At 38.8% G+C, this 27,039-nt stretch overlaps 1 protein-coding gene and 1 long non-coding RNA gene across 2 annotated transcripts in view; both read left to right on the plus strand.

Moving 5' to 3' along the window:
• Positions 1-1,407: 1,407 nt before the first annotated feature.
• LOC117343304 lies at positions 1,408-2,262 on the plus strand. Its single transcript, XM_033905647.1, has one exon. It carries the CDS (start codon positions 1,408-1,410, stop codon positions 2,260-2,262), a length of 855 nt encoding a protein of 284 aa, XP_033761538.1.
• A 2,579-nt stretch (positions 2,263-4,841) lies between these two features.
• The window catches only part of LOC117343737, a 39,542-nt gene continuing 17,344 nt past the window's right edge, over positions 4,842-27,039 (plus strand). Inside the window, exon 1 of the long non-coding RNA XR_004536073.1 lies at positions 4,842-4,875. This is a non-coding gene — a long non-coding RNA (uncharacterized LOC117343737). The remainder of the gene's footprint in view (positions 4,876-27,039) is intronic.

The raw sequence follows: 27,039 nt of genomic DNA on the forward strand, positions 1-27,039 counted from the left end.
TATTGTAGACTTATCTTCACCTCACGAAGATGATGTACATCCCAGTGTGAATGATCTGATTGATAAAGAGAGTTGTTCTCTGTCTTATGTTCGTATTGAAGATGCGATAAAATTGATTCAAGAACTCGGTAAGGATACCACCATGTGCAAAACGGACATATCAGACGCCTTCAAACTTTTACCTATTCACCCATCACAATGGCATTTATACGGAATATGCTGGCAAAACCAATACTATTTTTACACACGGTTAGCTTTCGGATGCAGGTCAAGTCCAAAAATTTTTGACAATCTTTCACGTGCCATTTGCTGGATAGCTCAACACAATTATGGTATCACTTACATACTCCATCTTTTGGATGACTTTATTACATTCGAGAAACCAGGTATATGTGGGGATAGGAACATGAAAATGTTATTCCACATATTTAATACTTTGAACATTCCCATGGCTCTCCACAAAACTTGTGGACCAGAGACAGCGTTAGAATATTTAGGAATCATATTGGATTCTCACAACATGGAAGCTAGGTTGCCCGAGGACAAACTTCAAAGAGACATTGACATGTTGAGGTCATTTCAAAGTCGTCAGTCATGTACAAAGAGGGAAATTCTACAACTGTTAGGGCATTTAAATTTTGCCAGCAAGGTAGTTATCCCGGGGAAAAGTTTCTTGTCTTACATTATTAAGCTGTCCACTACAGTCAAGGCTCTACACCATCATGTTAAAATTAGTAAGGAATGTAGAGAGGACATCAGAATGTGGCTTTCTTTTCTGGAACATTGGAACGGTGTGGCCATTTTCTACAATCAACATATTACCATGTCTGAAGACATTCAGTTGTACACAGACGCATCCGGCAGTATAGGATTCGGGGGATACATGCAGGGGCAGTGGTTTGCTCAGGCATGGCCGGAAACTATCAAGAGACACGTATGTAATGGAGAGGAGGTATCTATTGCATTTAAAGAGTTATATCCAATAGTGGTTGCTGCGATGATATGGGGTCACACTTGGAAGGGACTTCGTATCTTATTTAGATGTGACAATTTAGCTACAGTAGCTATCCTCCAGAAGGGACGGTCCAAAACAGGGAATATTATGCCTCTGATGCGTCGTTTGACTATGTGTGCCGCAACTAACTCCTTTGTTGTACTTTCTAAGCATGTACCAGGCAAATGTAATCTTATCGCTGATTCATTGTCCCGTTTACAGATGGCAAGATTCAGAACCTTGGCTCCAGATGCCAACCTAACGCCCTGCACAGTACCAAACCCATCGGAAGTTTTTGGGGACTAGGCTCGGTGATTGATGATCTGTGGGAGACGGCAATAGCCCCTAACACCCGACAGGCCTACAACACAGGATTTAACAACTTCATTAAATTTCTACTATTGGCCGGTATTATGGCCAGTGTCAACTTTTCTAACCTACAAGTTACGGAGGACATGCTCATTTACTTTGTGGCCCATTGTTACAACTTGAAACTTTCATATGCTACAATCAAATTATACATGTGCGGTATCAAATTTATGTGTCTCAAACACAATATACCATTTCCTAGTTCTGCCGAATTGAGACGGATGTACGCCATCCTGGGAGGCGTGAAACGTGCACGTGGCAAGATCAGCAGACCTCGGTACCCAGTGACATTCAACATTTTGAAAGACGTATGTGGATATCTACGACAAAAGTCAACTTCTTTCGAAGACTTGATGATGCAGACAGCATGCATTGTAGCTTTCTTTGGCTTCTTGAGATGTGGTGAATTTACTGTTAAAACATCATTTGATCATACAGTGCATTTGTGCGTGAGCGATCTGATAATAACAGATGATTACGTCATGGTACACCTCAAAAGATCTAAAACGGACCCGTTTAGGGAAGGGGTGAAGTTAAAACTATTTAAAGTTGGGGGCATTTTATGTCCTTATGTCGCGTGTTGTAATTACGTGTCAGCCAGACTTAGGCAGAACCCTTCACCAGATGATCCCCTGTTCATTGTGGGCAACGGACAAGCTTTAACACGTTCTATATTTATTACCAAGTTTAAGCATGTATTGCAGTGCATAGGAATTAATTCAGAACTTTATAATGGACATTCATTTCGTATTGGAGCTGCCACCTCAGCAGCAGCAGCTCACGTGGAGGACCATCTGATTAAGGTTCTAGGAAGATGGTCCTCAGACGCTTACTGTAGATACATTAGAACGCCTCAATCTTGTATCAGAGAGGCCCAGATTGCACTTACAAAGCATTAATGTGTATCACCTATGCTACTTTTGAACTGATGTTATAGCTATAGGTCATGGTTAACGTTAGATTGCATGTCTTTACCAGATTTTGCAGTCTTATAATTAATTTACAAATTTTTCAGGCCAGAGACTAGTGTGTATTTTGCAGTGTTTAAATTCTTTCTACTGACAGCAATGAAGTAGTATATTTTTGATATTTATATAGGTATGGCTATTTCTTATTTGATTTATATATTATTACTCTATCTATCCTTTTCGTCTCCTTCATTGACATCATTCTTATCAAAAGAATAATGATTTGTTTATATATATGTATATGTATACTGAACTAAATAACAATTGTATACAAATTTATTAGGCACTTATTTTTGGGGCACTCAGCTATATTATTATCATAATTTATCAGAGTTTGGGCAGTATTTTCATGTATAAATTTAAGGGTTGGTTAAAAACCAATCTCTCATGAAAATTACCCCAAAAATATTCTAACAGTTCTGTTTTTAACCTACATATTTATATATAGGTCCAAAGGCTGGAGCAATGTAACCAAAGAGTTACAGCCAGCCATTATTATAAGTTAAGCTGGAGCAATGTAATCAAAGAGTTACAGCCAGCCATAATTATAAGTTAAGCTGGAGCAATGTAACCAAAGAGTTACAGCCAGCCATCAGTAGAAGTTAAGCTGGAGCAATGTAACCAAAGAGTTACAGCCAGCCATTTTATAATAAATAATGCTGGAGCAATGTAACCAAAGAGTTACAGCCAGCCATTTTATAATAAGTAATGCTGGAGCAATGTAACCAAAGAGTTACAGCCAGCCATTTTATAATAAGTAATGCTGGAGCAATGTAACCTAAGAGTTACAGCCAGCCTTATGTATGACAGATACATAGACCTGTAACAAGAGTTACAGCAGTGTCTCATGGTAGAGCTGGAGCAATGTAACAAGAGTTACAGCCAGTTCTACAGACATCTATAGCTGAGTCTTGCCCCATGTGCCAAATTTATATTTTATATGTTTGTTGTATGTGTAATATAATCTTGAACTTTAGTATCCATGTACAATTGTAGTATTTTTATGAATGAGTATGTTTATATATGTAAATAAATATGGTAACTATATATCAAGCATATCACTGTTATTTGTTCTATTTAAATTGAGGCTTATGTAGATAAGCCAGGTTTAAATAGTTAAATAACATTTACAACACTAGTCCATTGTTTGACACAATATATAGATGTTCACATGTAATAGATATGGCCAATGCTAGCCTGAGTCTTGTCACACCTATGTTTATGGTACGGATATATTTATGATCATGAGTTAATTGATTAATAGGAAACAGATGTGTTCAGAAGGATATCCCATATACATAATACGGGCCTTAGGGGTCCAGCGTGAATGACCGGTCACGTGACATGAAGTAGCCATCTGATTAGTCCTAGCGAGTGACCAGTCACGTGACATTAATTAGTAGCATCTGATTAGAGTTATTCTGATAGCGTCACTTGTCCAGCTCAGCAGCATTGGAGCCAGCTTTTATGTTATTCTCTCTGTGATTTACCACCACCACCCCAACCACCTACCTGTAATATAAGTACAAATATTAGTGTACATTGGGGGTAATGTTGATACAGTCTATGATAATTAAAAGGTACTGTAATTTTGACATAAACATAACATAATAATTGGGTAAACTCAGTTATAGATCATGATCAGTGGGCACTGGCAAGCATTATTGTATTTTTTTTTTAGGCACTGGGCAGTATTTTCATGTATAAATTTAAGGGTTGGTTAAAAACCAATCTCTCATGAAAATTACCCCAAAAATATTCTAACAGTTCTGTTTTTAACCTACATATTTATATATAGGTCCAAAGGCTGGAGCAATGTAACCAAAGAGTTACAGCCAGCCATTATTATAAGTTAAGCTGGAGCAATGTAATCAAAGAGTTACAGCCAGCCATAATTATAAGTTAAGCTGGAGCAATGTAACCAAAGAGTTACAGCCAGCCATCAGTAGAAGTTAAGCTGGAGCAATGTAACCAAAGAGTTACAGCCAGCCATTTTATAATAAATAATGCTGGAGCAATGTAACCAAAGAGTTACAGCCAGCCATTTTATAATAAGTAATGCTGGAGCAATGTAACCAAAGAGTTACAGCCAGCCATTTTATAATAAGTAATGCTGGAGCAATGTAACCTAAGAGTTACAGCCAGCCTTATGTATGACAGATACATAGACCTGTAACAAGAGTTACAGCAGTGTCTCATGGTAGAGCTGGAGCAATGTAACAAGAGTTACAGCCAGTTCTACAGACATCTATAGCTGAGTCTTGCCCCATGTGCCAAATTTATATTTTATATGTTTGTTGTATGTGTAATATAATCTTGAACTTTAGTATCCATGTACAATTGTAGTATTTTTATGAATGAGTATGTTTATATATGTAAATAAATATGGTAACTATATATCAAGCATATCACTGTTATTTGTTCTATTTAAAATGAAAATATAAGGTGGTTCAGTTTGATGAGTTTCTATATTTCACAAGCACAAAATGTAACACAACCTTTTCTTTTTAGGCTACTCATGACGAGGCAATGGCCGATTTGCGGGTAAGTGAATAGTTGAATGTTATGCTCAAGCTACACATGTGTAGGAATATTCTATGCTTTATGTTTGTCAATATAAAGAAAATATATGAATTACCATTATATCCACAGTAGTTGAGTCCCGTGATACTACATTGCACATGAGGATTGTACCCATATTGTTTGTAAACATGAAGTTCTGTGATTGAACCAAACATCAGAACAACATATTTATGATATTTATACATTAAACTGTCTTGTTTGGAAAGTTATTGTCTTTTAATTCTGACAGGAACGTAGACAAAATGAATAATGACGTGCAGTTATGACGTGCGTGCAATTCTGTGAGAATTACAGGACAATAACGTTACAAAACAAGACAGTTTAATACTTTCAATTCCATTTAAAATCACCCTAATTAAGCCACCATTTTTTTTTTTTTTTTAATTTTTAGGTTTTTCATCCAATTGCACGAATTTTCATGACGTGAAAAATGCACTTATGACAAATAAAGCAGAGCACTTGGAAATATGGCGTATATCATTACAAATGTTATGTATTGAGAGTTGAGTGTATTTCCAATCTAATTAAGATTAGAATTGTATTTTCCACTCCTCTACGATACTCTACGATACACTTCAATACAAGATCCCATGGAAATTACAAGTCTAATTTTCATTAGATTGAATGTATTTCCGAAATGCTATATTGGTTGTTGATATACATCCCCATACGCGTAACATTGCATGGCGGACAAATATCCCACGAACGGTATAGACATTTACCAATAAGCTGGCACATACGTTGCAGAATGGGATGGCATTTGTTTTCTCAAATCTTCCCATTGTTTACTTTTTCATTTGAAACCAATCGGATACAAAAAAAAGAGGCTTAATAATTTAAAATATTGATATTTAATATTATGTATTGATATTATGGCGTCATCATTAGATAACCTTTTGTGACGTCACATCATTATATTTTGTTATTATGCACCTGAAAATCTAATGCAGCGAAGCCGCTATTGTTTATTACTAAAACCATTGTGCGGCATAATGAATGTGCGTATAGGGTTCGTGTCGTGTGTGTATATATATATATACGGTATACGCTGCGGGTATTTCTGGCTGGGCGATTGGGTGCTGTAGATCGTGAGTTCGAGGCCCGGTCAGGACACGAGTCAAAAAGTTGTCTTCCTTCGTCATTTGTGTTTCAAACCTATATATCTATTTATTAGCACAATGTATCATATACACTATGTGTTGGTGATCCGAAGATATAGATTAGAATTTCCTGTCGTAGTTGCATATATATATATATATATATATATAGGCTGTGTGAAGATAGCTCAACATACGACATACGACATACGACATTCAAAACTTCATATCTTGTGTTTTTACCAGCCAACGAGGTAACTTTTGAATGTTCCGCGGCTGAACATACGACATTCAGATTTTGAATGTTCAGCCGCTGAACATACGACAAACGACATTCAGATTTTGATTTTGAATGTTCAGCGGCTCGACATACGACATACGACATTCAAATTTTGAATGTTCAGCCGCTGAACATACGACATACGACATTCAGATTTTGCATGTTCAGCTGCTGAACATACGACATACGACATTCAAAACTTCATATCTTGTGTTTTTACCAGCCAACGAGGTAACTTTTGAATGTTCAGCGGCTGAACATACGACATACGACATTCAGATTTTGAATGTTCAGCCGCTGAACATACGACTTTCAAATATTGAATGTTCAGCCGCTGAACATACGACATACGACATTCAAAACTTCATATCTTTTGTTTTTACCAGCCAACGAGGTAACTTTTGAATGTTCAGCGGCTGAACATACGACATACGACATTCAGATTTTGAATGTTCAGCTGCTGAACATACGACATACGACATTCAGATTTTGAATGTTCCGCCGCTGAACATACGACATTCAGATTTTGATTTTGAATGTTCAGCGGCTCGACATACGACATACGACATTCAAATTTTGAATGTTCAGCCGCTGAACATACGACATACGACATTCAGATTGTGCATGTTCAGCCGCTGAACATACGACATACGACATTCAGATTTTGATTTTGAATGTTCAGCGGCTCGACATACGACATACGACATTCAAAATTGGAATGTTCAGCCGCTAAACATACGACATTCAGATTTTGAATGTTCAGCCGCTGAAAATACGACATACGACATTCAAAACTTCATATCTTGTGTTTGTACCAGCCAACGAGGTAACTTTTGAATGTTCAGCGGCTGAACATACGACATACGACCTTCAGATTTTGAATGTTCAGCCGCTGAACATACGACATACGACATTCAAAACTTCATATCTTGTGTTTTTACCAGCCAACGAAGTAACTTTTGAATGTTCAGCAGCTCAACACAGCCGCTGAACATACGACATACGATATTCAGATTTTGAATGTTCAGCCGCTGAACATACGACATACGACATTCAAAACTTCATATCTTGTGTTTTTACCATCAAACGAGGTAACTGTTGAATGTTCAGCGGCTGAACATACGAGATACGACATTCAGATTTTGAATGTTCAGCCGCTGAACATACGACATACGACATTCAAAACTTCATATCTTGTGATTTTACTAGTCAACGAGGTAACTTTTGAATGTTCAGCGGCTGAACATACGACATACGACATTCAGATTTTGAATGTTCAGCCGCTGAACATACGACATACGACATTCAGATTTTGATTTTGAATGTTCAGCAGCTCGACATACGACATTCGACATTCAAATTTTGAATGTTCAGCGGCTGAACATACGACATACGATATTCAGAATTTGAATGTTCAGCTGCTGAACATACGACATACGACATTCAAAACTTCATATCTTGTGTTTGTACCAGCCAACGAGGTAACTTTTGAATGTTCAGCGGCTGAACATACGACATACGACATTCAGATTTTGAATGTTCAGCCGCTGAACATACGACATTCAAATATTGAATGTTCAGCCGCTGAACATACGACATACGACATTCAAAACTTCATATCTTGTGTTTTTACCAGCCAACGAGGTAACTGTTGAATGTTCAGCGGCTGAACATACGAGATACGACATTCAGATTTTGAATGTTCAGCCGCTGAACATACGACATACGACATTCAAAACTTAATATTTTGTGATTTTACCAGTCAACGAGGTAACTTTTGAATGTTCAGCGGCTGAACATACGACATACGACATTCAGATTTTAAATGTTTAGCCGCTGAACATACGACATTCAGATTTTGATTTTGAATGTTCAGCGGCTCGACATACGACATTCGATATTCAAATTTTGAATGTTCAGCGGCTGAACATACGACATACGACATTCAGATTTTGAATGTTCAGCCGCTGAACATACGACATACGACATTCAAAACTTCATATCTTGTGTTTGTACCAGCCAACGAGGTAACTTTTGAATGTTAAGCGGCTGAATATACGACATACGACATTCAGATTTTGAATGTTCAGCCGCTGAACATACGACATACGACATACGACATTCAGATTTTGATTTTGAATGTTCAGCGGCTCGACATACGACATTCAAATTTTGAATGTTCAGCCGCTGAACATACGACATACGACATTCAAAACTTCATATCTTTTGTTTTTACCAGCCAACGAGGTTACTTTTGAATGTTCAGCGGCTGAACATACGACATACGACATTCAGATTTTGAATGTTCAGCCGCTGAACATACGACATACGACATTCAGATTTGAATGTTCAGCCGCTGAACATACGACATACGACATTCAAAACTTCATATCTTGTGATTTTACCAGCCAACGAGGTAACTTTTGAATGTTCAGCGGTCCTGAACATACGACATTCAGATTTTTGAATGTTCAGCCGCTGAACATACGACATACGACATTCAGATTTTGAATGTTCAGCCGCTGAACATACGACATACGACATTCAAAACTTCATATCCTGTGTTTTTACCAGCCAACGAGGTAACTTTTGAATGTTCAGCGGCTGAACATACGACATACGACATTCAGATTTTGAATGTTCAGCCGCTGAACATACGACATACGACATTCAAAACTTCATATCTTGTGATTTTACCAGCCAACGAGGTAACTTTTGAATGTTCAGCGGCTGAACATACGAGATACGACATTCAGATTTTGAATGTTCAGCCGCTGAACATACGACATACGACATTCAGATTTTGAATGTTCAGCCGCTGAACATACGACATTCAGATTTTGATTTGAATGTTCAGCGGCTCGACATACGACATACGACATTCAAATTTTGAATGTTCAGCCGCTGAACATACGACATACGACATTCAGATTGTGCATGTTCAGCCGCTGAACATACGACATACGACATTCAGATTTTGATTTTGAATGTTCAGCGGCTCGACATACGACATTCAACTTTTGAATGTTCAGCCGCTGAACATACGACATACGACATTCAAAACTTCATATCTTGTGTTTGTACCAGCCAACGAGGTAACTTTTGAATGTTCAGCGGCTGAACATACGACATACGACATTCAGATTTTCAATGTTCAGCCGCTGAACATACGACATACGACATTCAAAACTTCATATCTTGTGATTTTACCAGCCAACGAGATAACTTTTGAATGTTCAGCAGCTGAACATACGACATTCAGATTTTGAATGTTCAGCCGCTGAACATACGACATTCAGATTTTGAATGTTCAGCCGCTGAACATACGACATACGGCATTCAGATTTTGAATGTTCAGCCGCTGAACATACGACATACGACATTCAAAACTTCATATCCTGTGTTTTTACCAGCCAACGAGGTAACTTTTGAATGTTCAGCGGCTGAACATACGAGATACGACATTCAGATTTTGAATGTTCAGCCGCTGAACATACGACATACGACATTCAAAACTTCATATCTTGTGATTTTACCAGCCAACGAGGTAACTTTTGAATGTTCAGCGGCTGAACATACGAGATACGACATTCAGATTTTGAATGTTCAGCCGCTGAACATACGACATACGACATTCAGATTTTGAATGTTCCGCCGCTGAACATACGACATTCAGATTTTGATTTTGAATGTTCAGCGGCTCGACATACGACATACGACATTCAAATTTTGAATGTTCAGCCGCTGAACATACGACATACGACATTCAGATTGTGCATGTTCAGCCGCTGAACATACGACATACGACATTCAGATTTTGATTTTGAATGTTCAGCGGCTCGACATACGACATTCAAATTTTGAATGTTCAGCCGCTGAACATACGACATACGACATTCAAAACTTCATATCTTGTGTTTGTACCAGCCAACGAGGTAACTTTTGAATGTTCAGCGGCGGAACATACGACATACGACATTCAGATTTTCAATGTTCAGCCGCTGAACATACGACATACGACATTCAAAACTTAATATTTTGTGATTTTACCAGTCAACGAAGTAACTTTTGAATGTTCAGCGGCTGAACATACGACATACGACATTCAAATTTTGAATGTTCAGCCGCTGAACATACGACATACGACATTCAAAACTTCATATCTTTTGTTTTTACCAGCCAACGAGGTTACTTTTGAATGTTCAGCGACTGAACATACGACATACGACATTCAGATTTTCAATGTTCAGCCGCTGAACATACGACATACGACCTTCAGATTTTGAATGTTCAGCCGCTGAACATACGACATACGACATTCAAAACTTCATATCTTGTGATTTTACCAACCAACGAGGTAACTTTTGAATGTTCAGCGGCTGAACATACGACATTCAGATTTTGAATGTTCAGCCGCTGAACATACGACATACGACATTCAGATTTTGAATGTTCAGCCGCTGAACATACGACATACGGCATTCAGATTTTGAATGTTCAGCCGCTGAACATACGACATACGACATTCAAAACTTCATATCCTGTGTTTTTACCAGCCAACGAGGTAACTTTTGAATGTTCAGCGGCTGAACATACGAGATACGACATTCAGATTTTGAATGTTCAGCCGCTGAACATACGACATACGACATTCAGATTTTAAATGTTTAGCCGCTGAACATACGACATTCAGATTTTGATTTTGAATGTTCAGCGGCTCGACATACGACATTCGATATTCAAATTTTGAATGTTCAGCGGCTGAACATACGACATACGACATTCAGATTTTGAATGTTCAGCCGCTGAACATACGACATACGACATTCAAAACTTCATATCTTGTGTTTGTACCAGCCAACGAGGTAACTTTTGAATGTTAAGCGGCTGAATATACGACATACGACATTCAGATTTTGAATGTTCAGCCGCTGAACATACGACATACGACATACGACATTCAGATTTTGATTTTGAATGTTCAGCGGCTCGACATACGACATTCAAATTTTGAATGTTCAGCCGCTGAACATACGACATACGACATTCAAAACTTCATATCTTTTGTTTTTACCAGCCAACGAGGTTACTTTTGAATGTTCAGCGGCTGAACATACGACATACGACATTCAGATTTTCAATGTTCAGCCGCTGAACATACGACATACGACATTCAGATTTTGAATGTTCAGCCGCTGAACATACGACATACGACATTCAAAACTTCATATCTTGTGATTTTACCAGCCAACGAGGTAACTTTTGAATGTTCAGCGGCTGAACATACGACATTCAGATTTTGAATGTTCAGCCGCTGAACATACGACATACGACATTCAGATTTTGAATGTTCAGCCGCTGAACATACGACATACGACATTCAAAACTTCATATCTTGTGTTTTTACCAGCCAACGAGGTAACTTTTGAATGTTCAGCGGCTGAACATACGAGATACGACATTCAGATTTTGAATGTTCAGCCGCTGAACATACGACATACGACATTCAAAACTTCATATCTTGTGATTTTACCAGCCAACGAGGTAACTTTTGAATGTTCAGCGGCTGAACATACGAGATACGACATTCAGATTTTGAATGTTCAGCCGCTGAACATACGACATACGACATTCAGATTTTGAATGTTCCGCCGCTGAACATACGACATTCAGATTTTGATTTTGAATGTTCAGCGGCTCGACATACGACATACGACATTCAAATTTTGAATGTTCAGCCGCTGAACATACGACATACGACATTCAGATTGTGCATGTTCAGCCGCTGAACATACGACATACGACATTCAGATTTTGATTTTGAATGTTCAGCGGCTCGACATACGACATTCAACTTTTGAATGTTCAGCCGCTGAACATACGACATACGACATTCAAAACTTCATATCTTGTGTTTGTACCAGCCAACGAGGTAACTTTTGAATGTTCAGCGGCTGAACATACGACATACGACATTCAGATTTTCAATGTTCAGCCGCTGAACATACGACATACGACATTCAAAACTTCATATCTTGTGATTTTACCAGCCAACGAGATAACTTTTGAATGTTCAGCAGCTGAACATACGACATTCAGATTTTGAATGTTCAGCCGCTGAACATACGACATTCAGATTTTGAATGTTCAGCCGCTGAACATACGACATACGGCATTCAGATTTTGAATGTTCAGCCGCTGAACATACGACATACGACATTCAAAACTTCATATCCTGTGTTTTTACCAGCCAACGAGGTAACTTTTGAATGTTCAGCGGCTGAACATACGAGATACGACATTCAGATTTTGAATGTTCAGCCGCTGAACATACGACATACGACATTCAAAACTTCATATCTTGTGATTTTACCAGCCAACGAGGTAACTTTTGAATGTTCAGCGGCTGAACATACGAGATACGACATTCAGATTTTGAATGTTCAGCCGCTGAACATACGACATACGACATTCAGATTTTGAATGTTCCGCCGCTGAACATACGACATTCAGATTTTGATTTTGAATGTTCAGCGGCTCGACATACGACATACGACATTCAAATTTTGAATGTTCAGCCGCTGAACATACGACATACGACATTCAGATTGTGCATGTTCAGCCGCTGAACATACGACATACGACATTCAGATTTTGATTTTGAATGTTCAGCGGCTCGACATACGACATTCAAATTTTGAATGTTCAGCCGCTGAACATACGACATACGACATTCAAAACTTCATATCTTGTGTTTGTACCAGCCAACGAGGTAACTTTTGAATGTTCAGCGGCGGAACATACGACATACGACATTCAGATTTTCAATGTTCAGCCGCTGAACATACGACATACGACATTCAAAACTTAATATTTTGTGATTTTACCAGTCAACGAAGTAACTTTTGAATGTTCAGCGGCTGAACATACGACATACGACATTCAAATTTTGAATGTTCAGCCGCTGAACATACGACATACGACATTCAAAACTTCATATCTTTTGTTTTTACCAGCCAACGAGGTTACTTTTGAATGTTCAGCGACTGAACATACGACATACGACATTCAGATTTTCAATGTTCAGCCGCTGAACATACGACATACGACCTTCAGATTTTGAATGTTCAGCCGCTGAACATACGACATACGACATTCAAAACTTCATATCTTGTGATTTTACCAACCAACGAGGTAACTTTTGAATGTTCAGCGGCTGAACATACGACATTCAGATTTTGAATGTTCAGCCGCTGAACATACGACATACGACATTCAGATTTTGAATGTTCAGCCGCTGAACATACGACATACGGCATTCAGATTTTGAATGTTCAGCCGCTGAACATACGACATACGACATTCAAAACTTCATATCCTGTGTTTTTTACCAGCCAACGAGGTAACTTTTGAATGTTCAGCAGCTGAACATACGAGATACGACATTCAGATTTTGAATGTTCAGCCGCTGAACATACGACATACGACATTCAGTTTTTGATTTTGAATGTTCAGCGGCTCGACATACGACATTTGACATTCAAAACTTCATATCTTTTGTTTTTACTAGCCAACGAGGTAACTTTTGAATGTTCAGCAGCTCAACATACGACATTCAAATATTGAATGTTCAGCCGCTGAACATACGACATACGACATTCAAAACTTCATATCCTGTGTTTTTACCAGCCAACGAGGTAACTTTTGAATGTTAAGCGGCTGAACATACCAGATACGACATTCAGATTTTGAATGTTCAGCCGCTGAACATACGACATACGACATTCAAAACTTCATCTCTTTTGTTTTTACCAGCCAACGAGGTTACTTTTGAATGTTCAGCGGCTGAACATACGACATACCACATTCAGATTTTCAATGTTCAGCCGCTGAACATACGACATACGACATTCAGATTTTCAATGTTCAGCCGCTGAACATACGACATACGACATTCAGATTTTCAATGTTCAGCCGCTGAACATACTACATACGACATTCAAAACTTCATATCTTGTGATTTTACCAGCCAACGAGGTAACTTTTGAATGTTCAACGGCTGAACATACGACATACGACATTCAGATTTTGAATGTTCAGCCGCTGAACATACGACATACGACATTCAGATTTTGAATGTTCCGCCGCTGAACATACGACATTCAGATTTTGATTTTGAATGTTCAGCGGCTCGACATACGACATACGACATTCAAATTTTGAATGTTCAGCCGCTGAACATACGACATACGACATTCAGATTGTGCATGTTCAGCCGCTGAACATACGACATACGACATTCAGATTTTGATTTTGAATGTTCAGCGGCTCGACATACGACATTCAAATTTTGAATGTTCAGCCGCTGAACATACGACATTCAGATTTTGAATGTTCAGCCTCTGAACATACGACATACGACATTCAAAACTTCATATCTTGTGTTTGTACCAGCCAACGAGGTAACTTTTGAATGTTCAGCGGCTGAACATACGACATACGACCTTCAGATTTTGAATGTTCAGCCGCTGAACATACGACATACGACATTCAAAACTTCATATCTTGTGTTTTTACCAGCCAACGAAGTAACTTTTGAATGTTCAGCAGCTCAACACAGCCGCTGAACATACGACATACGATATTCAGATTTTGAATGTTCAGCCGCTGAACATACGACATACGACATTCAAAACTTCATATCTTGTGTTTTTACCATCAAACGAGGTAACTGTTGAATGTTCAGCGGCTGAACATACGAGATACGACATTCAGATTTTGAATGTTCAGCCGCTGAACATACGACATACGACATTCAAAACTTCATATCTTGTGATTTTACTAGTCAACGAGGTAACTTTTGAATGTTCAGCGGCTGAACATCCGACATACGACATTCAGATTTTGAATGTTCAGCCGCTGAACATACGACATTCAGATTTTGATTTTGAATGTTCAGCAGCTCGACATACGACATTCGACATTCAAATTTTGAATGTTCAGCGGCTGAACATACGACATACGATATTCAGAATTTGAATGTTCAGCTGCTGAACATACGACATACGACATTCAAAACTTCATATCTTGTGTTTGTACCAGCCAACGAGGTAACTTTTGAATGTTCAGCCGCTGAACATACGACATACGACATTCAGATTTTGAATGTTCAGCCGCTGAACATACGACATTCAAATATTGAATGTTCAGCCGCTGAACATACGACATACGACATTCAAAACTTCATATCTTGTGTTTTTACCAGCCAACGAGGTAACTGTTGAATGTTCAGCGGCTGAACATACGAGATACGACATTCAGATTTTGAATGTTCAGCCGCTGAACATACGACATACGACATTCAAAACTTAATATTTTGTGATTTTACCAGTCAACGAGGTAACTTTTGAATGTTCAGCGGCTGAACATACGACATACGACATTCAGATTTTAAATGTTTAGCCGCTGAACATACGACATTCAGATTTTGATTTTGAATGTTCAGCGGCTCGACATACGACATTCGATATTCAAATTTTGAATGTTCAGCGGCTGAACATACGACATACGACATTCAGATTTTGAATGTTCAGCCGCTGAACATACGACATACGACATTCAAAACTTCATATCTTGTGTTTGTACCAGCCAACGAGGTAACTTTTGAATGTTAAGCGGCTGAATATACGACATACGACATTCAGATTTTGAATGTTCAGCCGCTGAACATACGACATACGACATACGACATTCAGATTTTGATTTTGAATGTTCAGCGGCTCGACATACGACATTCAAATTTTGAATGTTCAGCCGCTGAACATACGACATACGACATTCAAAACTTCATATCTTTTGTTTTTACCAGCCAACGAGGTTACTTTTGAATGTTCAGCGGCTGAACATACGACATACGACATTCAGATTTTCAATGTTCAGCCGCTGAACATACGACATACGACATTCAGATTTTGAATGTTCAGCCGCTGAACATACGACATACGACATTCAAAACTTCATATCTTGTGATTTTACCAGCCAACGAGGTAACTTTTGAATGTTCAGCGGCTGAACATACGACATTCAGATTTTGAATGTTCAGCCGCTGAACATACGACATACGACATTCAGATTTTGAATGTTCAGCCGCTGAACATACGACATACGACATTCAAAACTTCATATCCTGTGTTTTTACCAGCCAACGAGGTAACTTTTGAATGTTCAGCGGCTGAACATACGAGATACGACATTCAGATTTTGAATGTTCAGCCGCTGAACATACGACATACGACATTCAAAACTTCATATCTTGTGATTTTACCAGCCAACGAGGTAACTTTTGAATGTTCAGCGGCTGAACATACGAGATACGACATTCAGATTTTGAATGTTCAGCCGCTGAACATACGACATACGACATTCAGATTTTGAATGTTCCGCCGCTGAACATACGACATTCAGATTTTGATTTTGAATGTTCAGCGGCTCGACATACGACATACGACATTCAAATTTTGAATGTTCAGCCGCTGAACATACGACATACGACATTCAGATTGTGCATGTTCAGCCGCTGAACATACGACATACGACATTCAGATTTTGATTTTGAATGTTCAGCGGCTCGACATACGACATTCAACTTTTGAATGTTCAGCCGCTGAACATACGACATACGACATTCAAAACTTCATATCTTGTGTTTGTACCAGCCAACGAGGTAACTTTTGAATGTTCAGCGGCTGAACATACGACATACGACATTCAGATTTTCAATGTTCAGCCGCTGAACATACGACATACGACATTCAAAACTTCATATCTTGTGATTTTACCAGCCAACGAGATAACTTTTGAATGTTCAGCAGCTGAACATACGACATTCAGATTTTGAATGTTCAGCCGCTGAACATACGACATTCAGATTTTGAATGTTCAGCCGCTGAACATACGACATACGACATTCAGATTTTGAATGTTCAGCCGCTGAACATACGACATACGACATTCAAAACTTCATATCCTGTGTTTTTACCAGCCAACGAGGTAACTTTTGAATGTTCAGCGGCTGAACATACGAGATACGACATTCAGATTTTGAATGTTCAGCCGCTGAACATACGACATACGACATTCAAAACTTCATATCTTGTGATTTTACCAGCCAACGAGGTAACTTTTGAATGTTCAGCGGCTGAACATACGAGATACGACATTCAGATTTTGAATGTTCAGCCGCTGAACATACGACATACGACATTCAGATTTTGAATGTTCCGCCGCTGAACATACGACATTCAGATTTTGATTTTGAATGTTCAGCGGCTCGACATACGACATACGACATTCAAATTTTGAATGTTCAGCCGCTGAACATACGACATACGACATTCAGATTGTGCATGTTCAGCCGCTGAACATACGACATACGACATTCAGATTTTGATTTTGAATGTTCAGCGGCTCGACATACGACATTCAAATTTTGAATGTTCAGCCGCTGAACATACGACATACGACATTCAAAACTTCATATCTTGTGTTTGTACCAGCCAACGAGGTAACTTTTGAATGTTCAGCGGCGGAACATACGACATACGACATTCAGATTTTCAATGTTCAGCCGCTGAACATACGACATACGACATTCAAAACTTAATATTTTGTGATTTTACCAGTCAACGAAGTAACTTTTGAATGTTCAGCGGCTGAACATACGACATACGACATTCAAATTTTGAATGTTCAGCCGCTGAACATACGACATACGACATTCAAAACTTCATATCTTTTGTTTTTACCAGCCAACGAGGTTACTTTTGAATGTTCAGCGACTGAACATACGACATACGACATTCAGATTTTCAATGTTCAGCCGCTGAACATACGACATACGACATTCAGATTTTGAATGTTCAGCCGCTGAACATACGACATACGACATTCAAAACTTCATATCTTGTGATTTTACCAACCAACGAGGTAACTTTTGAATGTTCAGCGGCTGAACATACGACATTCAGATTTTGAATGTTCAGCCGCTGAACATACGACATACGACATTCAGATTTTGAATGTTCAGCCGCTGAACATACGACATACGGCATTCAGATTTTGAATGTTCAGCCGCTGAACATACGACATACGACATTCAAAACTTCATATCCTGTGTTTTTACCAGCCAACGAGGTAACTTTTGAATGTTCAGCGGCTGAACATACGAGATACGACATTCAGATTTTGAATGTTCAGCCGCTGAACATACGACATACGACATTCAGTTTTTGATTTTGAATGTTCAGCGGCTCGACATACGACATTTGACATTCAAAACTTCATATCTTTTGTTTTTACTAGCCAACGAGGTAACTTTTGAATGTTCAGCAGCTCAACATACGACATTCAAATATTGAATGTTCAGCCGCTGAACATACGACATACGACATTCAAAACTTCATATCCTGTGTTTTTACCAGCCAACGAGGTAACTTTTGAATGTTAAGCGGCTGAACATACCAGATACGACATTCAGATTTTGAATGTTCAGCCGCTGAACATACGACATACGACATTCAAAACTTCATCTCTTTTGTTTTTACCAGCCAACGAGGTTACTTTTGAATGTTCAGCGGCTGAACATACGACATACCACATTCAGATTTTCAATGTTCAGCCGCTGAACATACGACATACGACATTCAGATTTTCAATGTTCAGCCGCTGAACATACGACATACGACATTCAGATTTTCAATGTTCAGCCGCTGAACATACTACATACGACATTCAAAACTTCATATCTTGTGATTTTACCAGCCAACGAGGTAACTTTTGAATGTTCAACGGCTGAACATACGACATACGACATTCAGATTTTGAATGTTCAGCCGCTGAACATACGACATACGACATTCAGATTTTGAATGTTCCGCCGCTGAACATACGACATTCAGATTTTGATTTTGAATGTTCAGCGGCTCGACATACGACATACGACATTCAAATTTTGAATGTTCAGCCGCTGAACATACGACATACGACATTCAGATTGTGCATGTTCAGCCGCTGAACATACGACATACGACATTCAGATTTTGATTTTGAATGTTCAGCGGCTCGACATACGACATTCAAATTTTGAATGTTCAGCCGCTGAACATACGACATTCAGATTTTGAATGTTCAGCCTCTGAACATACGACATACGACATTCAAAACTTCATATCTTTTGTTTTTACCAGCCAACGAGGTAACTTTTGAATGTTCAGCGGCTGAACATACGACATACGACATTCAGATTTTGAATGTTCAGCCGCTGAACATACGACATACGACATTCAGATTTTGAATGTTCCGCCGCTGAACATACGACATTCAGATTTTGATTTTGAATGTTCAGTGGCTCGACATACGACATACGACATTCAAATTTTGAATGTTCAGCCGCTGAACATACGACATACGACATTCAGATTGTGCATGTTCAGCCGCTGAACATACGACATACGACATTCAGATTTTGATTTTGAATGTTCAGCCGCTGAACATACGACATACGACATTCAAAACTTCATATCTTGTGATTTTACCAGCCAACGAGGTAACTTTTGAATGTTCAGCGGCTGAACATACGAGATACGACATTCAGATTTTGAATGTTCAGCCGCTGAACATACGACATACGACATTCAGATTTTGAATGTTCCGCCGCTGAACATACGACATTCAGATTTTGATTTTGAATGTTCAGCGGCTCGACATACGACATACGACATTCAAATTTTGAATGTTCAGCCGCTGAACATACGACATACGACATTCAGATTGTGCATGTTCAGCCGCTGAACATACGACATACGACATTCAGATTTTGATTTTGAATGTTCAGCGGCTCGACATACGACATTCAAATTTTGAATGTTCAGCCGCTGAACATACGACATACGACATTCAAAACTTCATATCTTGTGTTTGTACCAGCCAACGAGGTAACTTTTGAATGTTCAGCGGCTGAACATACGACATACGACATTCAGATTTTCAATGTTCAGCCGCTGAACATACGACATACGACATTCAAAACTTAATATTTTGTGATTTTACCAGTCAACGAAGTAACTTTTGAATGTTCAGCGGCTGAACATACGACATACGACATTCAAATTTTGAATGTTCAGCCGCTGAACATACGACATACGACATTCAAAACTTCATATCTTTTGTTTTTACCAGCCAACGAGGTTACTTTTGAATGTTCAGCGACTGAACATACGACATACGACATTCAGATTTTCAATGTTCAGCCGCTGAACATACGACATTCAGATTTTCAATGTTCAGCCGCTGAACATACGACATACGACATTCAAAACTTCATATCTTGTGATTTTACCAGCCAACGAGGTAACTTTTGAATGTTCAGCGGCTGAACATACGACATTCAGATTTTGAATGTTCAGCCGCTGAACATACGACATACGACATTCAGATTTTGAATGTTCAGCCGCTGAACATACGACATACGGCATTCAGATTTTGAATGTTCAGCCGCTGAACATACGACATACGACATTCAAAACTTCATATCCTGTGTTTTTACCAGCCAACGAGGTAACTTTTGAATGTTCAGCGGCTGAACATACGAGATACGACATTCAGATTTTGAATGTTCAGCCGCTGAACATACGACATACGACATTCAGTTTTTGATTTTGAATGTTCAGCGGCTCGACATACGACATTTGACATTCAAAACTTCATATCTTTTGTTTTTACTAGCCAACGAGGTAACTTTTGAATGTTCAGCAGCTCAACATACGACATTCAAATATTGAATGTTCAGCCGCTGAACATACGACATACGACATTCAAAACTTCACATCTTGTGATTTTACCAGCCAACGAGGTAACTTTTGAATGTTCAACGGCTGAACATACGACATACGACATTCAGATTTTGAATGTTCAGCCGCTGAACATACGACATACGACATACGACATTCAGATTTTGATTTTGAATGTTCAGCGGCTCGACATACGACATACGACATTCAAATTTTGAATGATCAGCGCTGAACATACGACATACGACATTCAAAACTTCATATCTTTTGTTTTTACCAGCCAACGAGGTTACTTTTGAATGTTCGGCGGCTGAACATACGACATACGACATTCAGATTTTCAATGTTCAGCCGCTGAACATACGACATACGATATTCAGATTTTGAATGTTCAGCCGCTGAACATACGACATACGACATTCAAAACTTCATATCTTGTGATTTTACCAGCCAACGAGGTAACTTTTGAATGTTCAGCGGCTGAACATACGACATTCAGATTTTGAATGTTCAGCCGCTGAACATACGACATACGACATTCAGATTTTGAATGTTCAGCCGCTGAACATACGACATACGACATTCAAAACTTCATATCCTGTGTTTTTACCAGCCAACGAGGTAACTTTTGAATGTTCAGCGGCTGAACATACGAGATACGACATTCAGATTTTGAATGTTCAGCCGCTGAACATACGACATACGACATTCAAAACTTCATATCTTCTGATTTTACCAGCCAACGAGGTAACTTTTGAATGTTCAGCGGCTGAACATACGAGATACGACATTCAGATTTTCAATGTTCAGCCGCTGAACATACGACATACGACATTCAGATTTTGAATGTTCTGCCGCTGAACATACGACATTCAGATTTTGATTTTGAATGTTCAGCGGCTCGACATACGACATATGACATTCAAATTTTGAATGTTCAGCCGCTGAACATACGACATACGACATTCTGATTGTGCATGTTCAGCCGCTGAACATACGACATACGACATTCAGATTTTGATTTTGAATGTTCAGCGGCTCGACATACGACATTCAATTTTTGAATGTTCAGCCGCTGAACATACGACATACGACATTCAGATTTTGATTTTGAATGTTCAGCGGCTCGACATACGACATTCAATTTTTGAATGTTCAGCCGCTGAACATACGACATACGACATTCAAAACTTCATATCTTGTGTTTGTACCAGCCAACGAGGTAACTTTTGAATGTTCAGCGGCTGAACATACGACATTCAGATTTTGATTTTGAATGTTCAGCAGCTCGACATACGACATACGACATTCAAATTTTGAATGTTCAGCGGCTGAACATACGACATACGACATTCAGATTTTGATTTTGAATGTTCAGCAGCTCGACATACGACATACGACATTCAGATTTTGAATGTTCCGCCGCTGAACATACGACATTCAGATTTTGATTTTGAATGTTCAGCAGCTCGACATACGACATACGACATTCAAATTTTGAATGTTCAGCGGCTGAACATACGACATACGATATTCAGATTTTGAATGTTCAGCCGCTGAACATACGACATACGACATTCAAAACTTCATATCTTGTGATTTTACCAGCCAACGAGGTAACTTTTGAATGTTCAGCGGCTGAACATACGAGATACGACATTCAGATTTTGAATGTTCAGCCGCTGAACATACGACATACGACATTCAGATTTTGAATGTTCCGCCGCTGAACATACGACATTCAGATTTTGATTTTGAATGTTCAGCGGCTCGACATACGACATACGATATTCAAATTTTGAATGTTCAGCCGCTGAACATACGACATACGACATTCAGATTGTGCATGTTCAGCCGCTGAACATACGACATACGACATTCAGATTTTGATTTTGAATGTTCAGCGGCTCGACATACGACATTCAAATTTTGAATGTTCAGCCGCTGAACATATGACATTCAGATTTTGAATGTTCAGCCGCTGAACATACGACATACGACATTCAAAACTTCATATCTTGTGTTTGTACCAGCCAACGAGGTAACTTTTGAATGTTCAGCGGCTGAACATACGACATAAGACATTCAAATTTTGAATGTTCAGCCGCTGAACAAACGACATTCAAAACTTCATATCTTTTGTTTTTACCAGCCAACGAGGTTACTTTTGAATGTTCAGCGGCTGAACATACGACATACGACATTCAGATTTTCAATGTTCAGCCGCTGAACATACGACATACGACATTCAGATTTTGAATGTTCAGCCGCTGAACATACGACATACGACATTCAGATTTTGAATGTTCAGCCGCTGAACATACGACATACGACATTCAGATTTTGAATGTTCAGCCGCTGAACATACGACATACGGCATTCAGATTTTGAATGTTCAGCCGCTGAACATATGACATACGACATTCAAAACTTCATATCCTGTGTTTTTACCAGCCAACGAGGTAACTTTTGAATGTTCAGCGGCTGAACATACGAGATACGACATTCAGATTTTGAATGTTCAGCCGCTGAACATACGACATACGACATTCAGATTTTTATTTTGAATGTTCAGCGGCTCGACATACGACATTTGACATTCAAAACTTCATATCTTTTGTTTTTACTAGCCAACGAGGTAACTTTTGAATGTTCAGCAGCTCAACATACGACATTCAAATATTGAATGTTCAGCCGCTGAACATACGACATACGACATTCAAAACTTCATATCCTGTGTTTTTACCAGCCAACGAGGTAACTTTTGAATGTTAAGCGGCTGAACATACGAGATACGACATTCAGATTTTGAATGTTCAGCCGCTGAACATACGACATACGACATTCAAAACTTTATCTCTTTTGTTTTTACCAGCCAACGAGGTTACTTTTGAATGTTCAGCGACTGAACATACGACATACGACATTCAGATTTTCAATGTTCAGCCGCTGAACATACGACATACGACATTCAGATTTTCAATGTTCAGCCGCTGAACATACGACATTCAGATTTTCAATGTTCAGCCGCTGAACATACTACATACGACATTCAAAACTTCATATCTTGTGATTTTACCAGCCAACGAGGTAACTTTTGAATGTTCAGCGGCTGAACATACGACATACGACATTCAGATTTTGAATGTTCAGCCGCTGAACATACGACATACGACATTCAGATTTTGAATGTTCCGCTGCTGAACATACGACATTCAGATTTTGATTTTGAATGTTCAGCAGCTCGACATACGACATACGACATTCAAATTTTGAATGTTCAGCGGCTGAACATACGACATACGATATTCAGATTTTGAATGTTCAGCCGCTGAACATACGACATACGTCATTCAAAACTTCATATCTTGTGATTTTACCAGCCAACGAGGTAACTTTTGAATGTTCAGCGGCTGAACATACGAGATACGACATTCAGATTTTGAATGTTCAGCCGCTGAACATACGACATACGACATTCAGATTTTGAATGTTCCGCCGCTGAACATACGACATTCAGATTTTGATTTTGAATGTTCAGCGGCTCGACATACGACATACGATATTCAAATTTTGAATGTTCAGCCGCTGAACATACGACATACGACATTCAGATTGTGCATGTTCAGCCGCTGAACATACGACATACGACATTCAGATTTTGATTTTGAATGTTCAGCCGCTCAACATACGACATTCAAATTTTGAATGTTCAGCCGCTGAACATACGACATTCAGATTTTGAATGTTCAGCCGCTGAACATACGACATACGACATTCAAAACTTCATATCTTGTGTTTGTACCAGCCAACGAGGTAACTTTTGAATGTTCAGCGGCTGAACATACGACATACGACATTCAGATTTTCAATGTTCAGCCGCTGAACATACGACATACGACATTCAAAACTTAATATTTTGTGATTTTACCAGTCAACGAAGTAACTTTTGAATGTTCAGCGGCTGAACATACGACATACGACATTCAAATTTTGAATGTTCAGCCGCTGAACATACGACATACGACATTCAAAACTTCATATCTTTTGTTTTTACCAGCCAACGAGGTAACTTTTGAATGTTCAGCGGCTGAACATACGACATATGACATTCAGATTTTCAATGTTCAGCCGCTGAACATACGACATACGACATTCAGATTTTGAATGTTCAGCCGCTGAACATACGACATACGACATTCAAAACTTGATATCTTGTGATTTTACCAGCCAACGAGGTAACTTTTGAATGTTCAGCGGCTGAACATACGACATACGACATTCAGATTTTGAATGTTCAGCCGCTGAACATACGACATACGACATACGACATTCAGATTTTGAATGTTCAGCCGCTGAACATACGACATACGACATTCAAAACTTGATATCTTGTGATTTTACCAGCCAACGAGGTAACTTTTGAATGTTCAGCGGCTGAACATACGACATACGACATTCAGATTTTGAATGTTCAGCCGCTGAACATACGACATACGACATACGACATTCAGATTTTGAATGTTCCGCCGCTGAACATACGACATTCAGATTTTGATTTGGAATGTTCAGCGGCTCGACATACGACATACGACATTCAAATTTTGAATGTTCAGCCGCTGAACATACGACATACGACATTCAGATTGTGCATGTTCAGCCGCTGAACATACGACATACGACATTCAGATTTTGATTTTGAATGTTCAGCGGCTCGACATACGACATTCAAATTTTGAATGTTCAGCCGCTGAACATACGACATTCAGATTTTGAATGTTCAGCCGCTGAACATACGACGTACGACATTCAAAACTTCATATCTTGTGTTTGTACCAGCCAACGAGGTAACTTTTGAATGTTCAGCGGCTGAACATACGACATACGACATTCAGATTTTCAATGTTCAGCCGCTGAACATACGACATACGACATTCAAAACTTAATATTTTGTGATTTTACCAGTCAACGAAGTAACTTTTGAATGTTCAGCGGCTGAACAAACGACATACGACATTCAGATTTTGAATGTTCAGCCGCTGAACATACGACATTCAGATTTTTGATTTTGAATGTTCAGCGGCTCGACATACGACATTCGACATTCAGATTTTGAATGTTCAGCGGCTGAACATACGACATACGACATTCAAAACTTCATATCTTGTGATTTTACCAGCCAATCAGATAACTGTTGAATGTTCAGCGGCTGAACATACGACATACGACATTCAGATTTTGAATGTTCAGCCGCTGTACATACGACATACGACATTCAGATTTTGATTTTGAATGTTCAGCGGCTCGACATACGACATACGACATTCAAATTTTGAATGTTCAGCCGTTGAACATACGACATACGACATTCAGATTTTGAATGTTCAGCCGCTGAACATACGACATACGACATTCAAAACTTCATATATTGTGATTTTACCAGCCAACGAGGTAACTTTTGAATGTTCAGCGGCTGAACACACGACATACGACATTCAAATTTTGAATGTTCAGCCGCTGAACATACGACATACGACATTCAGATTTTGAATGTTCAGCCGCTGAACATACGACATACGACATTCAAAACTTCATATCCTGTGTTTTTACCAGCCAACGAGGTAACTTTTGAATGTTCAGCGGCTGAACATACGAGATACGACATTCAGATTTTGAATGTTCAGCCGCTGAACATACGACATACGACATTCAGATTTTGATTTTGAATGTTCAGCGGCTCGACATACGACATTTGACATTCAAATTTTGAATGTTCAGCGGCTGAACATACGACATACAACATTTAGATTTTGAATGTTCAGCCGCTGAACATACGACATACGACATTCAAAACTTAATATTTTGTGATTTTACCAGTCAACGAAGTAACTTTTGAATGTTC

This window comes from Pecten maximus, chromosome 15 (assembly GCF_902652985.1).
Source record: "Pecten maximus chromosome 15, xPecMax1.1, whole genome shotgun sequence".
In the NCBI taxonomy this organism is placed as follows: Eukaryota; Metazoa; Mollusca; class Bivalvia; order Pectinida; family Pectinidae; genus Pecten; species Pecten maximus.

Bases quoted from the DNA above. Each gene is read 5' to 3' on its own strand.
- LOC117343304 (XM_033905647.1), top strand. From the start codon at position 1,408: ATGGCCAGTGTCAACTTTTCTAACCTACAAGTTACGGAGGACATGCTC.